The sequence below is a fragment of the Capsicum annuum genome, chromosome 5 (genome assembly GCF_002878395.1).
Source record: "Capsicum annuum cultivar UCD-10X-F1 chromosome 5, UCD10Xv1.1, whole genome shotgun sequence".
In the NCBI taxonomy this organism is placed as follows: domain Eukaryota; kingdom Viridiplantae; phylum Streptophyta; class Magnoliopsida; order Solanales; family Solanaceae; genus Capsicum; species Capsicum annuum.
The window spans coordinates 204,956,355-204,979,019 of NC_061115.1; the positions used below are offsets into that span (position 1 = coordinate 204,956,355).

The 22,665-nt window shown below is 32.4% G+C and overlaps 1 protein-coding gene across 1 annotated transcript; it reads right to left on the reverse strand.

Annotated features, from left to right (window-relative positions):
• Positions 1-1,544: 1,544 nt before the first annotated feature.
• On the reverse strand, positions 1,545-2,883 carry LOC107871127 (abscisic acid receptor PYL12). Its single transcript, XM_016717930.2, has one exon. The coding sequence runs from the start codon at positions 2,784-2,786 to the stop codon at positions 2,148-2,150; it is 639 nt and encodes a 212-aa protein (XP_016573416.1). The 5' UTR covers positions 2,787-2,883; the 3' UTR covers positions 1,545-2,147.
• Between the last annotated feature and the right edge of the window lie 19,782 nt (positions 2,884-22,665).

Below are 22,665 nucleotides of genomic sequence, written 5' to 3' on the forward strand. Positions count from 1 at the left end.
TACAAATGTTAAAACATGATCGTACGTGGATGGCTTAACAAATACATTGATGAATACATTCTCACCTAATAGTCTTCCTTAATTGAACTAGGATATATGAAAATTTGCTTCAAATTATACTTGAACATGGAAGGAGAAAATTCAAAATGGAGGAATTGCGTGCTAATTAACTATTTAGTTGATATAAGAGCTAATTCATACTGCAACGAAATGTGTTATATAAAAGTCCTAATTATCCATGGTAGCGTTCACTAAAAGAATGACGTAATGTATATACTAGAGATGTCACTTAGCATGCAAAATCGTTATTTTTTCATTGTAATGAATTTAGCGAAACCACAAACGTTTACTAACTTTACAATACGTTTACGCCTGTCAATGCTTTCATTCACGAAGTAAAAGTAATGAATAAAAGGATTCCATTGGTAGGTGGAACAATGTCAATATACAACGCACATCAACATTGATTGCAACAATTTCTACAGTTATCACTAAAAATATTACATTACTATTTTGTATCTAGTAGTCCATATTATAAAAAATGATTCAAAATTAATTAATGACTAGTGCATCAATGTAGTAAATTAATAAAGACGGTGGGGCGTTATTTGTGGCATAATCATAAATTGTAGCTTTACACTTCAACAATTTTTTTTTCTATGTAGATTTTTTTACTTTTTCAGATTATCATCAACTTCACCTCAATCCTAATTTGTATTTAAGACCCAAGAAATGACCCATGAAGACTTTACACATATGCACCTCAAATTAGACCTAAAATGAGGACAATTTTAACAATGAACTAAGTTGGATTGGGTCCAAACAAAAGGTTCCCAAAATCGGGTCTCACTAATAAATGGACCCAACGAATAGTTCCCAAATTGGAAGGTCTCAATCCCGAATTTATTATAAAAAATTAAAAAAAAACGAATAGAAGTAAAATAAATGGGAAAAATAAAGAGTAAGTGGAAGAGATAGTGAGGGACATGACAAGATAGGTGTGGGGAATGGTTTTTATACAAAATCGGGTGGTTTTAATACAAAATCGGGTGGTTTTGATATGGAAAGGATAATTTGGGTAGAAAAAAAATGTGAAATGTTATTACCACCCTCCCTTTTCAATTTATTTACAATAAAACTGGCCAAATAGGACATTTCGAGTCCTTCGAGTCACTCAGCCTCGAGTCAATTATAATTTCCGATTAATTTATGATGATGTTGCAGTGGATGAATAAGATTTCTTTCACTGTTAAGAAACTCCGAATTGGAAAAGACCTTATGCAAATGGATAAGAAACTTACCTGAACTTTAAAAGTTAATTCAATTTACGCAGATTACTAAAATTGTATAATAGAGCACATTTCTCCTCCTCTTATCAACGTGAAAGAATAATACGTACGAATCCGAATTAATCAAACAAATGATAATTCTGAATTCACCGTAAAATCAGTAAAACACCATATACAAAGTACACAAATACACAATTATCATACTATATATGTACTACTAGGAGCTGCACCACACATTGAAACAATTCCAAGAACTAACCTTAATTGCCCTCTTCAAAATCTAACTTTCACTTCTCAGTTTCCATGTACAATAACAAAATTTATCCATCATCCAAAACATTGAAAAAACATCACAAAAAAATAAATAAAAAAGTGGATCGAAGAAATGTACAAAGATTTAATCAGTAACAAATTAATCATGACGATCGATTTAGCAAACTACTCTTACAACAACCACAACATATACCCAGCATAATTACATTCTATCTTTGGAGGATATATAGAATGTATCTAGAATCCAATCCAAGTCTGGCGAGAGAGGTTTTCCCCAATAGATAGTCTCAAGTAGCTAACAATATATCCAGCGTAATTACACAGGTGAGGTCTTCGGAAGATAAAATGCACCCAAAAGGCTATTTTCTATAGTAGTTTAAGTTTTATCATTGTGCATAAAATATTTTATACTATCACGTAAACTTGATATGTTATTGTAGGTTACCCAATTTTTTTACATAAAAATTGAAAAGGAATGAAATTAGATAACTTGCAATAGCAGATCAAGTTTACCCGATAGTATAAAATATTTTGTACACCAAAAATGCATAAAAACTTAAATTCTTCCGATAGATCTCAGCCGAATTAAATACGCTTATTTTTCTCCAAATTCTCCGCGATTTGCACTAACGATTGCAAATTACACCGTACAATTGTATCAACGAACACAATAGTTTCTTCCTTAGTATTCCCTTGTGGTACATCAACAACATAAGATTCCACCACCATCGTCCGATCACCATCACCATCATCCTCCACCGTCCGATGAAGTGTAGTAACTGATCTATAATTATTCAACCTATGATCACCTCCAACTATACTAATACTCATCACTTTCTTCTCATCATCTAGGATTTCAAGCCTTTCAATGCTCTTAGTAGCAGGAAGACCAGAGATAACGTTTACTTCCCTCAATGAACCTACTTCTTTCCCATCTCCTACTATAAGATGGCAGCTTTTAAGGAAGTTTTTGTAACCTTGTGGGTTGTCAAACCTGCGGAGAATGGACCAAACAGTGTTAATGGAGGCTGAGATAGATAAGACTACTACAGAGCAACAACGGTTGTTGATGTTGTTGGGAGACAAAGGGTAGGTGTGGTAATGGAAAAGGTTGTCAGGGACAGAGATGTTTGTTGGCTGTTGTTGTTGGTTGTGGAAGTTTCCAGTGAGTGTTGTGGTGGTGGTATGGTGGTTGATATGGTGGGGATGAAGGGTTGAAGTCATTTTTCTTTTTCCTCTTTTTGTTTTTGTTGTTGTGGTTGATGGAGAGAAAAGAGATGGAAATGGAGTTTGATGTATATAAATATCAATGCTGATATATATACGCAATATATACACACATTTATATCATGAGTTTAACTTTGTCCACCGTTTCAAAAAGAATGACCTGTTTTGATTTTACGAAATTTAAGAAAATAAAGACTTTTAAAATTTTTAGTCTTAAATAAAAATAATGTCAAATGTATCAAAATTTCTTTTAATATTCTGATATTAAACATGTTACATAGAAAGTTGAAATTAAATTATTATCAAGAAAGACAAGGATCGTTCTTTTTTAAATAAATTAAAAAAAAATAGTTATTTTTATAATTGGAGGAAATATTTATTTTGTTTTATTTATGTGAGGAGGTTTGATGAGACAAGTAATATAATAAAGAAAGAAATATATTTAAATTTACGGTCTAAAATAAATTATATAAGAAAGTATAACTTTTTTTCCGAATATATTAAAATTAAAGGAAAATGTGACAGAAAAAATTGGATAAAACATATTTTCACAAAATATGGAATTTATTATTGTGAAAATAAGAGAGATTATATAAGTTAAACTTATTCTATATAAGCTTAATTAACCACTAGCATAGATGGTTTATACGTATACGGAGCAGATAACATTCATTTTCTCCATCATTCCCAAAGTGGTTACATGTGGAGTATTATAATCAGATTAAAATTAAATTTGCATATTACAGAATCTATTTATAATGACAATGCTTTCAATAAAAGAAATTTCATTCTCAACAATTCATACTTTAAACTTTTAATTAAGGGATATTTAATTATTTTACCACAATCTATAATGATACATGCGGAATATCTATAATGATACATGCGGAATAGCTACTCTTACCTAATAGTTAATTAGTTAATCAAACACTTATACTTTCTTTGTTTCAATTTATTTATTTTATTTTTATTTTAAATCGTTTAAAAAAAAGCATACAATCAAATCTCTTTAGAGTGATAATATTTGTCCGAAAATTTCATGGCTATTACAGAGAAGTGTTGTTATCTATGTATAAACATTTGGTGTTCAACTATCATTTAGATGTTATTTAGAAAGAGCATGAATATAAAACTGTCAAACATAAGTAGTTCATTCGTTGTGAATTACAAAGTTATAAAATAACTAATGTACACTATTTAAATATAATATTTTCTTTAAATTAGATATTCGTACTTGAAATTTATTGTGTGCAATATCTTAAATGATTGCCATATATTTTTTATTCTTATAAAATATTATTTCATAATATTTGTGTATACTGTTATAAGAAGCCAAGAAGGTAATTTTACAAAGATTGTTATAATGAATATCATCGTTATTATAGGTAGAATATCATTATAGAGAAATAAAATATAACATGAAAAACTGATTGCGAAAAAAATCAAATCACTATATAGAAATATCATTATAACAAGATGATGCTATATGTCTTTTCTATTTTTTAAAATACTCCTTAATTCAACCGAATGCGTGTGCATAAATACTTGTCTAGTTGTGTACATGTTGTAATAAGTTTGATAAATATTTGGAGAACTTGTTAACTTTTTATGAAAAACAAAATTATAGCAAATTGAGTTTGGTGTTTTAGCTAACTGCTTACGTTATGGGCCATGCAAGTGGATGATCAACTTGCTTAAAACTTATTTGGATGGATTCTGTGACAAAAATACCCTTCGACTTTTGCTATAATTACATTTTCTGCCACTGTCAGTCGAAATCGTTATCCGAGGTTTTCAACTTTTTCACGTGTGACAAAATAGCTCTCTAACAGTAATAGTACAGAAATATACTTTTGCCCTTTTGGCATATTTTTTAATTTTGAGAGTTGTAAAAAATTTTATTGTTATCTTTTATAGATTTTAAAAATATTTACATTAATTAGTTATTATAATTTGAAATATCTTTTTTACATATTCAAAATATTTACATTAATTAATTATTATAATTTGTAATATCTTTTTTACATAATTTTAAAATATGTAAAAGAAAATAGTTAAAAGAGATTTAAAAGGTTATATGACCAAATTAAGATACAAAATTGGGAAACTTGATTCTTAAAATTCAGAACAATACTACGTAAATTGAGGCAAAGAAAAAAAAAAACTTCTGCTTGAAGTAATTCAAAGTCTAAAATATACAATATTTACGAGGTTAAATATTACTAGTTGGAATGATGTCCAATCTAGTGCTTCTATTTTTTCTTTTTTCCTTGAGTTGTAATGTCTACTTTGTTTAATAATAAAAATTATTTATCAAAAACAAAACTGTAATTATTGTATGTCTCAACTATGCTGAGTTGAATTAGCTTGCTGGTTCGAGTTCAGACTTGATCAGGTGAAGCTTTGATTTGGTAGGCGTTTGGTCATAGAATTTTTTATTTTTTTTTTCGAAAAATTATTTTACTTTAGTGAAAAAGGTGAAAACACGCTGTATTTGGTCATGAATTTTCCAACTTCAATTTCGAAAAATTATTTAGAAAAGTGAAAACAAGTTTTACTTATTTTCACTTTTTTCACTTATACCTCTCTCATAAAATTTCAAAAACAACTTTAATTTATATTCATGGTCAAACACAACTCCAACTCCAACTTCATATTCAACTCCAACTCCAACTCCGAAAAAAATAATTTCCATGGCCAAACGGGGCCTTAGCATAGCTGAATCAAGCTAACTGAACTTTGACCAAGCTAAGGTAATTTAATTTCCAAAAATTCTTGTTATAAATAAAGATAACATTGCACCAAATTCTTATTTGTTTAACTTCAATTATCATAAAATTTAACCTCGTGAATATTATATTTTAGACCCTAAATTACGTTAAATAAAAGTTAGTTTTCTTTCTATAAGGGGTATTTCTTTCTCATTTTTTTCGCTCCATCGGAACGCCTTCTCACTTACTTATCTATTGATGTTCAATTTTTTCAGTCCGAATTCAAGTGAGATCAGATTGAAATAAGTTGAAGGTAATTTTTCATTACTTGATTAATTTGAATTTGTAAAAGACTAAGCTCGTTATAAAGTAGATATATAAAACATTTCTTACTAAAAATGTTAAGATTCCATTTTAACTTACTTCGAATTTAAATAGCTACCTAAAGTTAAATAAGCAAGTGGATAAAATTAAATTAGATGTTTCATGATAGCTTAACATGGTACCTTTCAATCATATAATAGAATGGCCATCTTTATCTTTTAGGAACTCGAGCTACATATTGGTGTTTTTCCACCAACAACCATTTACTTATAAATATGAAAATCAACCTAGATATGTTAATTAACAACTACTTGTATAACTTTAACTTTTAATTTTAACCACCAACTCCTCTTTATTGGTGTCCTTCTCTTCTCTGAGTAGAGTTGTTATGGAATGAATAAAATTCATATAATATTGTATATTAAAATTTTTAAATTTGAATAGAAGAATTCTTAAAAAAGATTTACTTTGACCTCTTTAATTGATCTTACATAATGCAAATTCGAATAACTCGAGAACTTATGCAGATATATTATATCATGCATGGAAAATTAAGTAGGTGATTAATTACAAAGTTGTGTCTGGTATTTTTTGTAAGAAATATTTGAAATAATGTTCATATTTTGAATGTATTTAATGTACATTATAAAAGATATTATGTTATTTTTCAAATTCAAAATACATCCTCAAGTTGAATTTAATTTTTTTTATAATCAAACACTAACTAGTTTTTAAATCAAATGAAATTAGATTCCAAAAAAACAAAAAGTGTACCATTTTTATGGCCAAGTAGGTCTTAAAAAGTGTAATTTCTGCAAATTTCTATTCCCCAACCACTCTTCCTCAAGTTGATCCTTTTTCCACCCTCTTCCTTGCAATTCACATGGTATCATCTACTTCATATGTCTTTTCTACTATAGAAACTTTACCTTTTTTCTATGCAACTTGCCAAGTTAGTAGTTGCAATATAAATCAAGTAATATTCTCTTTGGTCGTCATGGTAAAATTTATAAAGACCATTTGGATAGCATGCTAATTCATGTTGGTCAGACTTTCTAAAATGTTATTCTATTGGATCTTTTAAAAATAATGTATTTTTAAGAATTTGATATGAGTGCGTGAATATTTTTGGATAGTCCAAACAACTTAGGGGCTAACATCGTCTTTTGTACTATAGAAACTGTACATTTTTTATGCAACTTGCCAAGTTGGTGGCAATGTAAATCAAGTAGTAATATTCTCTTTGGTCGTCATAATAAACTTTGTAAAGACCATGGATAACGTGCTGCTCGGAGTCTTTATAAATATCATCTAGTGCATGCAGAATTTGTCAAAAATAATGCATTTTTGGAGAATCAAACATGAGTGTCAAAATATTTTTTGAAGAGTTTGATCAACTTAGTGTTGATTTCGGGTATACAAGAATCTGTATTTTGGCAACAACAATTCCAACACAAGTTCAAGTATAAAACAAGAACACTTATGAAGTTATGCAACACCCTCAACACAAGATCAAAAAGATCTTTCAAATAAGTGTGTTTTTCAGAAAATTAGATGAAACAGAATAAGGCCAAGTCCTCCGAATTCACGAAGTATCCTTAAGGAAATAATTCCCATCAAGTACCCGAGGTTATGGAATTTTCCTCCCAGGATAAAATGACCAAACAATCCGACTGTAGTGGTACCTCAAACAATCGGATTCTCAACTCACTCAATGATTAGATGATCACACGGAGTATTTCAGAAAACAAAGGTGGCAATGGTTCATCGGAAAGGTGTATCTTTTCTGAACAGTCATGTCTGTTCATCAGAAAGTGTGTGTCTTTTTCGAATAGTCACAACTATCCAAACAGTCACACCTTTTCCCGAAATAGTGTCCCTTCAAGCAGCCGCAACCATAGTTTCTGCATGCAGAAGCATGCACGTTAATGGAGGTTCAAAAACTACAAACAAAAGCTGGTTGCTTTTTTCCTTTGTTTTTTCGGACTATTCAAATAAATTTTGTCCAAAAAGATAGATCTCATCGATCGATCATTTGACAAATCCGAATCCGAATCCGAAGTCGAAGCCGAAGCCAAGCGACGCTGACGATGGCACGAGGCACCTCTTGGTTCTTGCCTCACCTACCATGTGGAGTAAGTGTTCCTTAATATAAACACTTGAAAGTTTTCTTCCCCCACCAATGTGGTTGAATTAGTAGACTTTTCCATTTTTTATTACACTTTTCATTTTGAGTGGTATCTCAATTTTTTCCTCCACTTGGTTTCCTCCATTTTCCATTCACACTTTAATCTTGAACCCAACAATCCCCCACATGAATGAAAAATGGCTACTTTTTCGTAAATCTTTACGGACAAGTATGTGATCATCAAGCAAAGACTGATTGCATCTTGATAAGTGGGTTTCCCTTTGAACTTTCGTAGTGAACATGCATCGAATGCACTTAATCAATCGGTAGATTTGATATCTTTGAACTATCGAGCTTTAGTGTACACCTAGACAACACATGTCACAATACCAGTCTTTTACCATTTATGGTTCTCACAGTTTTGTTCGTTTCAGCCATGAACACGTCCCGGTCTTATGGGAGCTTAGAGAATAGGCCTTTACTAACATTCTCCTTAAAGTGGCTTTCACTTTGCCCTCATATAAGTGATTTCTAAACGTTCAATCCTATAGATTAAACTATTTGGTCAAATCTGCCAAACTTATATAATCATTAAAAGACTTCACTCCATAAGTCTTATCCTTGTTTACTAAACATTGTCTACATCATGAGAATGGATTGGGTATATTGATAATGTTGAATTTGTCAGACATAAATTTGTTTGATCTCCTTGAACCTAACTCTTGGGATCTCCAGTCTGCTAGGTAGAGTTACCGTCATGCTGACTTGTCCTAGGCCGTAAACACATTCCCTTGGATGTCCTCTCAAATTCTTCTCTGGATAGACATTTTGTAAGTGGATTCGACATATTATCCTTTGACTTCACATAGTCAACAGTGATAATTTCACTATAGAGAAGTTCTCTAACGGTATTATGTCTCCATCTTATAAGATGAGATTTATCGTTGTACATCATGCTCCCTGCCCTACCTGTTGCAAATTGACTATCACAGTGTATATATACTGGTGCCAACGGTTTGGGCCAATAAGGAATATCTTTCAAGAAATTTTGGAGTCATTCTGCTTCTTCGTCGGCTTTATCCAATGCGATAAACTCATATTACATTGTGGAGCGAGCAATACATGTCTGTTTGGATGATTTCCAAGAGACCGCTAATCCACTGATAGTAAATATATAGCCATTCGTGGATTTTACTTCATTCGATCCAGTGATTCAATTTGCATCATTATATTCTTCAAGTACCGCGGGATATTTATTATAATGCAAAGCATAGTCTTGAGTGTATTTAAGATACCCCAAAACTCTTTTCATTGCAATCCAACGAGTTTTATTGGGATTACTCATGTACCGACTCAACTTACGAATAGCACATGCTATATCTGGTCGTGTACAATTCATTATATACATCAAATATCCCTGCACTCTTGCATACTCCAATTGTGAGTCACTTTTACCCTCATTTTTTTGAAGTGCGAAACTCACGTCCAATGGAGTCTTGGCAATACCAAATTTCAAATACTTGAATTTGTCAAGTACCTTTTTGATGTAATGAGACTGTGACAATACCAACCCTTGTGGAGTTCTATGGATTCTTATTCCTAAGATCACATCCGCAACTCCAAGGTCTTCCATATCAAATTTGCTTTCAAGCATTCGTTTCATAACATTTATGTTAGAAATGTCTCTACTGATGATCAACATATCATCCACATACAAACAAACAATGACTTGGTGATTTGGAGTGTCTTTAATGTAAACACATTTATCACATTCATTTATCTTGAACTCGTTTGCCAACATGGTTCGTTCAAACTTCGCATGTCATTGTTTAAATGCTTGTTTTAGTCCATAAAGTGACTTAACAAGTGTACACACCTTATTTTCTTTTTCTGGAACCACAAAACCCTCAAGTTGTTCCATGTAAATTTTTTCCTCCAATTTTTCATTTAAGAATGTTGTTTTCACATCCATTTGATGGATTTCAAGACCATATACCACCGCCAAGGCAATTAACATTTGAATTGACGTTATCCTCATTACAGAGGAACATGTATTAAAGTAATTAAAGCCTTTTTTTTGTTTGAAACCTTTTACTACAAGTCTTGCCTTGTATTTGTCAATAGTGTCATCCGCTTTCATTTTTCTTTTGTAAATCCATTTAGAACCTAAAGGTTTATTTCCTAGAGGAAGATCAACCAACTCCCACATATGGTTGCTTAAGATTCAATCAATCTTACTATTGACTGCCTCTTTCCAAAAGAATGAGTCTGACGACGACATCGTTTTCTTAAATATTTGAGGCTCATTTTCTAAGAAAAATGTTACAAAATTTGATATAAACGAAGTTGACATTCTTTGATGTGTACTATGTCTTGGATTCTAATCATTATGTACATCCTCACTTGGTTTATCTCGAGGTCATTTAGACCCTCCACTAGACTGTTCATGTCTAGTTTATACGGATAAATGTGTTCAAAGAATTCAGTATTATCTGATTCAATTACCATATTTTTATTGATATCCGGATGTTTGAATTTATGAATCAAAAACCGACATGCTTTACTACTTCTAGCATATCTTATGAACACGCAGTCCATCGTCTTAGGTCCTATCTTTACCCTTTTAGGCTTAGGAACTTGGACCTTCGCTAGACACCCCCACACTTTGAAATATTTCAAGTTGGATTTTCTTCCTTTTCATTTTTCATATGAAATTGATTGTGTCTGACTATGGGGCACTCTATTGAGTATTCTGTTAGCTGTAAGGATAGCTTTCCCCCACAAGTTTTGTTGTAAACCTAAACTTATAAGTAAGGCATTCATCATTTTCTTCAAGGTTCGGTTTTTCCTTTCCGCAATTCCATTAGATTGAGGTGAATACGGGGCCATAGTTTGATGGATAATTCCATTCTCTACACATATTTCTGTAAAGAGAGATTCATATTCTCCGCCCCTATCACTTCTTATAGTTTTGATTTTTTTCTTTAACTGATTTTCAACTTCTGTTTTATATTGCCTAAATACACCTATTGCTTCATCATTACTGTTTAGCAAGTAGACATAACAATTTCTAATGCAATCATCAATAAAAGTGATAAAATACTTTTTTTCTTCACGAGATGGTGTTGACTTCATATCACAAACGTCAGTGTGTATTAGGTCTAAGGGATTGAAATTTCTTTTAATGGACTTATACTGATGCTTAGCACACTTTGATTCAATACACGTTTGACATTTTGATTTATTGCACCCAAAGTTTGGCAAAACTTCTAAGTTAATCAGTTTTTGCAATGTTTTGTAATTGACATGTCCTAATCGTTCATGCCACAAATCATTAGACTTAAGCAAGTAAGAAGAAACTGAACTTTTATTGATTTCAGCATTCATTACATTCATTTTGAATAGGCCCTCAGAGTGGTAGCCTTTTCCTACTACACTTCTCATTTACTAAGTACAATTTTTTCGGAAATATATACACATTTGAATCCATTTTTGTCAAGAAGTGATACAGAAATCAAGTTCTTCCGTAACTCTGGCACATACAGGACATTGCTCAAAGTTAACACTTTGTCTGATGTCATTTTTAGGTAGACTTTTCATGTTCCTTCAACTTTTGCAGTTGCGGAGTTGACCATATATATTTTCTCTTTGCCTTGAGCCAGAGCAAAAACAACAAAAAACTCCTTATTTGTACAAACGTGGCGGGTGGCACCTGAATCCATCCATCATTCTTGAGGATTTCTTACCAATTAGTTGCATCCCGAAAGCATGACATATAGATAATCCATTTCTTTCTTGGATTCAGCCGTATTTGCTTAGTCCTTCTTTTTGCCTTTCTTTGTACACGATAATTTGTTGACTTGTAGACCATCTTGCCACAGTTAAAGCATTTTTCTTTGAATTTCTCTTAGGTTGATTGCTTTTCTGTCCATCTTTCTTCTGCTTATTGGAGTTGTTGTGGTCGTCTTCTACAATGTTTGCTCTATTCAGTGTGGAATTTTCTCTCGACCTTCTTTCTGCGGCTTTGTTGTCTTCTTCAACGCACAATCTCACTATAAGATCTTTGACTGTCATATCCATTCTCTTATGTTTCAAGTAGTTCTTGAAGTCCTTCCACATAGGTGGTAATTTCTCTATTATTGCCGCGACTTGAAATACCTCGTTCACGACCAAACCTACAATAAAGTTATGTGAACATCAAGAACATTTTTAATATGTTCAACTAAGGTATTCATCAAACCCATACCTTCTGCGAGGAGATCGTGGATGATAACTTGTAGTTCCTAGACTTGAAATACAACAAACCTGTTGCAAATCATTGTAAACTCAAGGAATCTTGCAAGGAAAAACTTCTTGGTTCCAGCATTCTCAGTCTTGTATTTTCTTTCTAGTGCACCCCACAACTCTTTTGTTGTCTTCATTCCACTATATACATTATACAGTTCATCTTGGAGGCCATTTAGAATGAAATTTCTGCATAGTAAATTGGAGTGTTTCCACGCCTTCATAAAGATAAATTTCTCCTGGCCAAAAGTTTCCTCGGGCACCTTTGGAGCTTCCTCAGATATGAATCTTTGAAGACATAGAGTTGTAAGGTAGAAGAACATCTTCTGTTGCCACCTTTTGAAATCAACACCCATGAATTTTTTGGGTTTCTCCGTTGGTGTCATTGCTTGCGGAGCACTCGTATGACTCGTTGTGACAACATTAGTTGCTGTCACAGCTGTTGCAGCATCATTCACTTGACTGTCAGTGGTCATTCTCATGTCGCAACAAGACAGTAAATTTAGTATATCGAAATACTACTTATAAAGCTGTAGCAACTTTAAACACCCCTTGTTTCTAGTTTAATGATGAAGTTTTTATGACTTTCAATCGTTAACTGAGTGATCTTTAACTTATGATAAAAAATTTATTTCCTCAAACCACTAGTCAAGTTCAAATGGAGTAGAAAGCTTAAAGCTTTAATCTCCAGAAACCAAGCAACACATATTTTGAAAATTAACTTATTTCCTTAAGATTGTTGATTTTGGGTATATAAGAATCTGTATTTTGGCAACAACAACTTCAACACAAGTTCAAGTATAAAACAAGAACACTTATGAAGTTATGCAACACCCTCAACACAAGATCAAAACGACCTTTCAAAAAAGTGTGTTTTCAGAAAATTAGATGAAACAGAAAAAGGCCAAGTCCTCTGAATTCTCGGAGTGTCATTAAGGAAATAATTCCTCTCAAGTACCCGAGGTTATCTCAATTTTTCCCTCCACTTAGTTCTCTCCATTTTTCATTCACACTTTAATCTTGAACCCAACACAGGGCAGGCTGGTAGTGGATACTAATTACGCGGTTGCCTAAGGCCTCCTATTTTGGGGGGCCTCATTTTTTTAGCACTTATGTACTGATAGTGTGAAAAAAATATAAAAAGCTTTTTTTAAGATGGTGGATAGCTAAAAAATAAGATTTGATAAAAAATAATAAACTTAAAAGTAGAAGTTTCTTGTTGCTGTAACTTTTAACAAATAGGTATTTACTATTGAGTTAAATTCTCTTTTTACATTTCCCATGAAAAAAACGTTTCCTTTCTCAAGTTCTCTTTCCTTTACTATTTTAAATTACCCTTTTTTTATCCACTTTTTCCACATTGTTTCTCTTTCTCACGTATTCTTCTCTCTTTCCAGCTTTTTTCTTTTTTCTTTATTGTCTTTTTCAAGTTCAAAGACATAAAGGGCTCATACCAAAATTTAAAAATTATTGATAATATAATTACATTATTGTAAATTTCACTTCGAAGAGAACATAATTCATATTTCAAATTTGAAAAAGACATTTTGAAGCAGCTAAACGATAGTTGGGATCATCGATCAAGTCTTCATATTTCTTGAATTGTGTAATATCATTCTAACTTTTTCTATCATTGTTGTATTTTATATTTGATATTTTTTTAGTAGTACGGATTATTTTTATACTACTTGTTAGAATTTAATATGTCAACTAGAAAACATGAATTCGATTATTCAAAACTTGAAAAAAAAAAAAAGAAGAGTTGATAATTTGATAAAATGTCAAAAAGGAGCTCTTGATAAATTTTTGACAAATAATACCAATAATCACTTCCAGAAATTTGCTATTTTCCGATCAAAAATTTTTGACTGAAAATGGTAGTCGGAAATTTCCGACTACTTCCATCGGAAATCTTATTTTTTTATTTTTATTTTTTACAAAATATTTTTTCAATACTATTTGTCACAAAAACAGTCAAAATATTTGGTGACAAATTTCAAAAAATATATATTTCGACTATAATAGCCAGAAATATAAATAATTAAATAAACTATTTATTAACTAAATTATTAAATATATATTCTGACTAAAGTAGTTGGAAATATAAATAATTAAATAAATATAATACTAAATATATAATCAGGTTCCTTATATGAAAATTAAATAATTATTTAAATAAATTATTAAATATATATTTCTGACTACTATATTCAAAAAGACTAATAAATAAATAAAATTAATAAATAATAAAATATAACGGTAGTTGTAAATGTAAATAATTAAATAAATATATTAATAAATGTATAATCAGTCCCTTATACGAAATTTTTAAAATAAGTAAAATAAATTACAATATATATTTCTGACTGCTGTAGTCGGAAATATAAATAATTAAATAAATATATTATTTAATATATAATTAGACCCTTATACAAAAATTAAATAATTATTTAAACAAATGATTAAATATATATTTTCGACCACTGTAGTCAAAAATATTAAATAATTAAATATAATAAAAATATTCCGACTATAGTGGTCGACAATATAAATTAAATAATTGAATAATTAAATTATATTTCCAATCACTATAGTCAGAAATCTTATAAATAATTGATTTAAATATATAATTTGATTATATTAAATATCTAACCGATCGAAATAGTCGGAAACATTAAATAATTAAACATATTAATTTTCTTTCCGACTGAAGTAGTCGAAAATTCACATTTAATATACCCTAAACACACAACTTTCCCTTTCTCACTTTCTCTCACTCGCTTAGGGCACGCACGCAGTTCTCTCTCTCGGCTCTCTTCTCTCTGCATCTCTCTCTCTCAATAATTGACCGTGAAGACTGGGTCTCTCTTTCTCAAAAAGTGGTAACGACGTCAATTTCACTGATTCGAGGTAATTTTCACTTTCAGTCACATTTCCTCTTTTTACATTGAGATATGGACATTCTTTTCTTGCCTTCATGAGTGTTATTTCCAAAAAAAATAAAAAAGGTAATTTGGGTTTATCTGTTTTTTGATTTTGTTGTTTGGGGTTCTTTAGTTTTTGGGTATTTTTAGTGTATTAATGTATATAGTGACCTGCATTTCTGTAAGATTGTTGTTTTGGGATTTGTTTTTGTAAATCTTGATCTACTTGTATCGAAGATTCATCAACTCAGTGTAGTTATATTTGCTGAGTTCTTTGAAAATAAGCTGCATATGTATGTGTTGCTGTTCAGATCCAAATTTAGTACTTTACCAAAATGACAATGAGTAAGCCCATTATGCTTGTTTGCCTCATTTAGTTACAATAATGTAAATCTTTTTTCTAGTTGTTTGCCCATTGTGGGGGTGGAGGTAGAAGTTGATGTATGAGTCCGGCCGAATTCAGTAGTTTTAGTTCAAACAGTGTGTTTGTATTAAGAAATTCACTAAATATATATATGAAAGTTAAATTCATAATGCAGTCATTAACACATTGTGTCGCTATGATGCTACCCTGGAATTTAGAATCCATAAAGTTCAAATCTTGGCTCCATTTTTTATTATGGACAATACAGTGAACTCTATTTGTCCCAAACTCCTTTGGTTTAAGCTTCTGTTAAATAGTTCTTTACACAGAGTTTAGTAATCTTCTTTCTTATTAAGGATAAAATGATTACCACTTGAAGTATTAATAGAAAGAAGCTCGGCAAAGTATTGTGCCAGTTGTTAACATATGAACCATATAACCATGTGGAGCACAAGTGTTGTCATTGTATAAGTTCGGTTTGCTCCTTTCCTGAGTATGTTATGCTGGCTTCTGAAAACTTCTAAGAGGCACATTTGTGAACTGTGAATAAGATGGTTTTCAATACATATCCATTATCTAGACATTATGGAAAAAGTTACACAAAGTTTAGAATCAGTTGAAGAGCACGGGTGACTACTTGATGAAACTTAAATAAATTATAGCTTCATGTGGCATATGGAAAGTAGAAAGGCCTATTAATAAATATTAAATAGCATGGATAAAGTTGATTTTGAGAATTTGGTTGATTACTATCTTAGAAAGGTAGATTGCTTATTTTTCACATATAAGGGCTAAGACACTACTCAATTATCCAAAATTTATCCCTACTTCATCTGCTTGTCTCCCTTTTTGCCTTTTCTTTTATCTTGTTTGTGAAGCTATCACATGGATTGGATTTTTTTCACTGATAATTTTTTTTTTAATTAAAATATTCTATTGTTGCTGGCTACTTTACTATGTTGTATTGAATCTCTTAGTTTTCTGCTTATGTTCACTGGTAGTGGTATCTTTAAACAACCTTGTTATTGTTTTGTTTCTTTTGTTTTTGTTCCTCTTCTCTATTGTTATTGTCATCGTTCTTGTTTAGATGGAAAATGAAGATCGTTCATGGATGTATAATAGACTTTATCCTAACCGTACGAGGTTGAGGGGGGAATATAAAGCTGGGGTAGCTAAACTTATTGCTAAAGCAATGACACTTAATGATTTTCTTATTGAAGGGACAATTAGGTGTCCTTGTTAGAATTGCAAGTGTTGCAAGTAATTGAGTCCAGATGTTGTTACATTACATCTTTATAGGAAGGGTTTTATGTTGAATTATACTGTGTGGACAGCTCATGGAGAGAGTAGTGTTGCTAATAATTTTGTTTTTCATAATTATGTTGAAAGTCCAATAAGAGAGAATAATGTTAAAATTTCACGATATAGTGAGATGGTCAGGAATGTTTTTGGGACACACTTAGGGGTTCAAAATGAATCAAATGATGAGGCTAAGTACTTTTATGAACAGTTAAAGGAAGCTAGTCATCCATTGTATAAAGAATCGGTGCATTCTAAGTTATCTGTTGTCGTTCAGTTACTGAGTATTAAGTCAGATTATTTAATTTCTCAAGAGGACATAAGTTCTATCATTGGACTTATGAATGAACTTAACCCAAATAAACTTGACTTACCCAAAGATTTCTACACAACAAAGAAGTTGGTTTCTAAGTTAGGACTTTCATCAGAGATGATTCACTGTTGCGAGAAAGGTTGCATGTTATTCTATAAGGAAGATACAAATTTAGAGCATTGCAAATTTTGTAATCAGCCTCGTTATAAGGAAGTCATACATGCCAAAAGAAAGAAGGTTTCTGTAAAGTCGATGCATTACTTACCCTTTATACCACGGTTAAAGAGGTTGTATGCATCAATAAGCTCTGCCCCTCATATGAGATGGCACTATGAAAATAAAAAACCACCTGGTATTTTATGTCATCCGTCAGATGGAGAAGCATGGAAGCATTTTGATAGTGCGTATCCGAATTTTTCTAGTGAACCAAGAAACATTAGGTTGGGATTATCTACTGATGAATTCACTCCATTTTCTGTTTCAGCTACACCATATTCATGTTGGCCGGTGTTTGTGACTCCTTATAATCTCCCACCTGAAATGTGTACGACGAGTCAGTATATATTTCTAACTTGCATTGTTCCAGGTCCTCGCAATCCAAAAGTTTTGATTGATGTATATCTGTAGCCATTGATTGATGAGTTGAACTTATTGTGGCATGAAGGTGTGGAAGCATATGATGTATCAATGAAATAAAACTTTAGATTGCGTGCTACTTTGATGTGGACTATAAATGACTTTTCTGCTTATGGAATGATGTCTGGATAGTCAACTGCGGGTAATTTAACTTGTCCTTGTTGTATGGAAGACACAAAAGCATTCACTTTGAAACATGAGGGTAAAAAGTCATGGTTTGAATGTCACCGTCGATTCTTGTCAATACAACATGAATTTAGGAGAAATACTAGTGATTTTATGAAGAATAAGACTGATTTTGAGGAGCCACCACCAATTTTATCGCAAGAAAAAATTTGGAATAGAGTGAGGAATCTGCCTAAGGTAACAGAGTCTGCACCATCCAGGATACCTGGTTATGGTATTACACATAACTGGACTAAACGAAGAATATATTGGGAGTTAGATTACTGGAAGGATAATCTTCTGCCTCATAATCTGGATCCCATGCATATTGAGAAAAACTTTTTTGACAACTTGTTTAATACTGTGATGGATGTAAGTAACAAAACAAAAAATATCTTGAAGGCCAGGATGGACTTAAAGGAGTATTTTTGGCGCAGTGAGTTGTACCTGACATACTTAAATAATAAGATTCAGAAGCCCAAGGCCAGTTACACATTCACTTTGGAGGATAGGAGAGTGATTTGTGATTGGGTTAACAATTTCAGAATGCCAGATGGATATGCGTCAAATTTATCTAGTTATGTTGACATTAATGAAGGAAAGTTGACCTCTATGGAGATCCATGACTGTAACATTTTCATGGAGTAATTGACGCCTATTGTATTTTGTGCATGGCCCGATAGAATTTGAAAGCCCATAACAGAGATAAGCTTATTTTTCAAAGATTTATGTTCTAACACATTAAGGGAGGAGAACCTATCTTTGATGGATATCAATATTCACTTAACCTTAAACAAGTTGGCAAAAAAAATTTCTCCTGATTTTTTTGATGTTATGGAGCATCTTCCAATTCACCTTGTGCAAGAGGCACGATTTGGAGGGCCTGTTCAGTGTCGATGGATGTATCCCTTTGAGAGGTATTGACTTTTAACATTTACATTCATATGTTTTAATTGAACATTATTTCATCTAAAAGATCATACTATGCAGGACTATTGGCAAATGTAAGCGGACCATTAAAAACAGATCCCGAATTGAAGGATCAATATGTGAGGCTTATTTGGATAAAAAGACCTCTTGTTTTTGTTCATATTATTTTGAACATGATGTACCATATCTGAGAAAATGACCTAATAGGCATGATGATGGAGACAATACAGATCCTTCGGCACCACCATTTTCAATATTCAATCAACCAGGTAAAGGAAGTCCGAAAGGTAATCCACTTTGATATTAGAATGAGGTAGAGCTTAAGTCTGCTACAACACATGTATTATTAAATTGTCCCGAGGACCAACCTTTTTATAAGTGAGTATATTTATATTAAGGACAATCTAATAGAGGAACTTAGAAAAACCTGGTTGGCTGAATGCTAATGTGTGGGTTCAGTTCTTGGCAAAATGGGATACTCCTGAATATAGGGCAAACAGAGAACGGGAAAAGGTAAATAGAGCATCTCAAATGGATGGCTCATTGCACACTGGAGGTTCGATGAGTTTCGCTACCCACCGACGAAGACTAGTAATATTAGCTTAAATTTCTGATTTGTTTGGTATAGTTCAATGTTCTAAACCATGACATAGTGAAGCCCTGTGTGGCTCTTTTGATTCACTATTGTTGTTATCTTCTTGTTGTTGTTTATCTTGAAGTCTAGTGAAGACGTGTGTGGCCTATTTCGATTCACTAGCATTGTTGACATCTTGTTGCTGCTGTTGTTGTTCATCTTGAAGTCTAGTGAAGTCATGTGTGGCCTATTTTGATTCACTAGCATTGTTGACATCTTGTTGCTTTTGTTGTTGTTCATCTTGAAGTCTAGTGAAGCCGTGTGTGGCCTATTTCAATTCACTAGCATTGTTGATATCTTGTTGCTCTTGTTGTTATTCATCTTGAAGTCTAGTGAAGCCGTGTGTGGCCTATTTCGATTCACTAGCATTATTGACATCTTGTTACTCTTGTTGTTGCTTGTTTATTTTATTGTGAACTTGATCTTATATCACACTGCCTGGTGGATTTAGAAAGATACATTGCCTGCATGCAACCTCTATCCTCTATACTCAACATACTATATGACCTTACTCCTCCTAGGTGTAAATAGATTTATAGAGGAGGCGTAGAAAGAATTAAACTCCCTAACCAAAGGATGGCTGTAAGAAGCCTGGGGTCTAGCCAACCACTTCAACTGTTATAAATCAATTGAGTCCTGCAGGTCTGGTACCCCTGCTAGCCCTGACAAATCTATCTTTCTTTTAAGCCAACCCATCTCTATAATGAATCTATCCTGGTAAAAAATGCACAATAATTTTGTATAAACTAATTTTTTTCTTTAATCACAGCACCATACCTCCTATTTTTTTGCCTTCATACTCCAATTAAGCTTATCTTGCCTTTAGAATTGCAGCTTGTACTAGCATTATATTCAACAGATGATTCTGTTCCATGAACACTAGCCATCAGACAAGGAGTTTCTTTAGAAAATTCGTGTTCTTTCCCTGACATACTGTTCTTGTGAACATCAAAGAAATGTGTTGTTTCATGCGAGTTGATTCTAGTCACACTAGAGGTATCCAAGGTCGGACCTAATTTCAAACAGGGCCTAAATGTGGTAGCAGCAATTTGATATCCCTCATAACCTTCAGAGTTGTTGTCTTACCAAACGAAAAGCTGGAAATTACATGTGATATATTCATCTGAGAAGCATCAAATGAATGAGCTGCTGAACGAACTGATATAACGAGGTTGCTAGGAACCTGAACAGTACATAACATAAACTGATATATTAGTTTGTCGAATAATTTAAGATTAGCAAGATAATAATGCATCAATACTTCAACAATCTTAATGCTCAAACATTTATGTCAAACAACTTAAACCACATCATATCTTTCAAAATCTATATCTACAGCATCATCATGTCCTTTTCTCAGTACTGACACACCAGAATAACTGTTTAAACAAACAAATGACCATTTATTATTTACTGACTCCCATCAATAACTTGCCTACCTTCTTAACACGTAAAAAACCTTCTATTCGGCATCCTTCATTTATAGGAGCAGGTCTTTTCAGGCCAATTTCCAGCTTAGTAGACGAATTATCCGAAGTATTCATGTGAGACTCCAACTTGATAGGCGCTATCAAATCTTTCATCCCCTATAGAAAAATAAATATCTGTGTTATCTCAATGGCATGATAAAAAAGATATCCAATGCCACACAACTTCCCAATAGCATGGCACTGTGAAGAATTAGTTCAAAAGGTTATGCCCAATGATTGAAAAAAGGCAGCATGATGTGGACCAACTCTGGTTTTTTCTCAATTTTAACTATCCTTAAATTCTTCTCTTTTCGTACTTCCTTCTGTTCCTTATCCAATCCCAACTAGGTTCTCACCTTGACAAGGCTATCCGTATCACGATCGCCATAGTATGACTTATGATCATAGTGTCCATGATCGTCTCTGCACGACAAGTATAGAAAACAACAAATACATTATAAGAACCATATAAATAAGATTTGGCCTAAAAAGTGAATTCATTAACTTCCAAGTAAATGGGCCAATTATCAAAATTAAGTGAAGTTATCAAACATTTACCTGTTCACTTCCATTTTTAGTTTTTATCTCCACTATCCGACCACTGGATAATGTGCAGCGCTTATTATTCGGAAAGGGGGGTGCTGAAAGCAACTTCAGCAGGGGTTACTGTGCTTATAACTCATAGCATAAGTTATATATGACCTTCAACAAAGTTAGCATGCTCAATTTTCAGCATGAAAAGTAGAAACAAATAAAGATTAAAGAAAAAAAATGAAAGATATAATGATGAAGAGAGGACTTGTGTGAGCATTGAGTTATTTACTTGGAGGACTAAGGACCAATTATCATTAAAATCATTTTTCCCGTCTTTTTTAATGGTGCACCCATGTTTTAAAAATTCTAATTGCTGTTGGGGTCCCACCAATCAATATTACTCTAAGGATTGTGACTACATTGTGCTAGTACTACAGCTAGAACGTATTTCAAACAGGGCCTAACTTCGTCTAAGGATTGCATAAAATGTGTAGCGTATAATATAGGTTTTTTCATACTTTGACTATTAATCATATTTCATATTTGTTTGTGTTATATTCATGGACTTCAGGACTTGTCTTCATACTTGCATTATCTCTTTTTCTAAAATTTTGCAGGAATATAAAAATGAAGGAAAAGAGCGTCCTTTTATTGATGTCTACGAAGAGACGCATAGGAAGAAAAACAAGGATGGTATAAGAGGAGAAACGCGTACTAAGAATGCATATGTAAGATAATAACTTTTACATACATTGTTTTATTATTACTCAACTTACTTGTTTACATACTGACAAATAATTTTTCTTTCAGAAAGACTTTCAAAAAAAGCATAGAAGAGTGGCGTCAAACCCAACTTACTTCAGAGGATGGTACCATGGTCCAACCATCACCTACAGAGCTGAATAATATGTGGACAAATGTGGTAGGTGGTCCAAAGAAAGGTAGAACCTACGGGACAGGGAATCTCCAATCCTCGAGTAGTCCTTCGTTGTTTCCGAGTTCCTCTTCTACTTTGCAAACTATGGAAGCGATGAAAAAGCAAATTATGGAATTGACTCTGAAATGTGCAGCTAACGATGCTAAGCTTGCTAAATTTGATAAATTGGAGGAGTTGGATAAGAAGCACATGTCGTAAGTATTTCATGACGAGGAAGATAATAA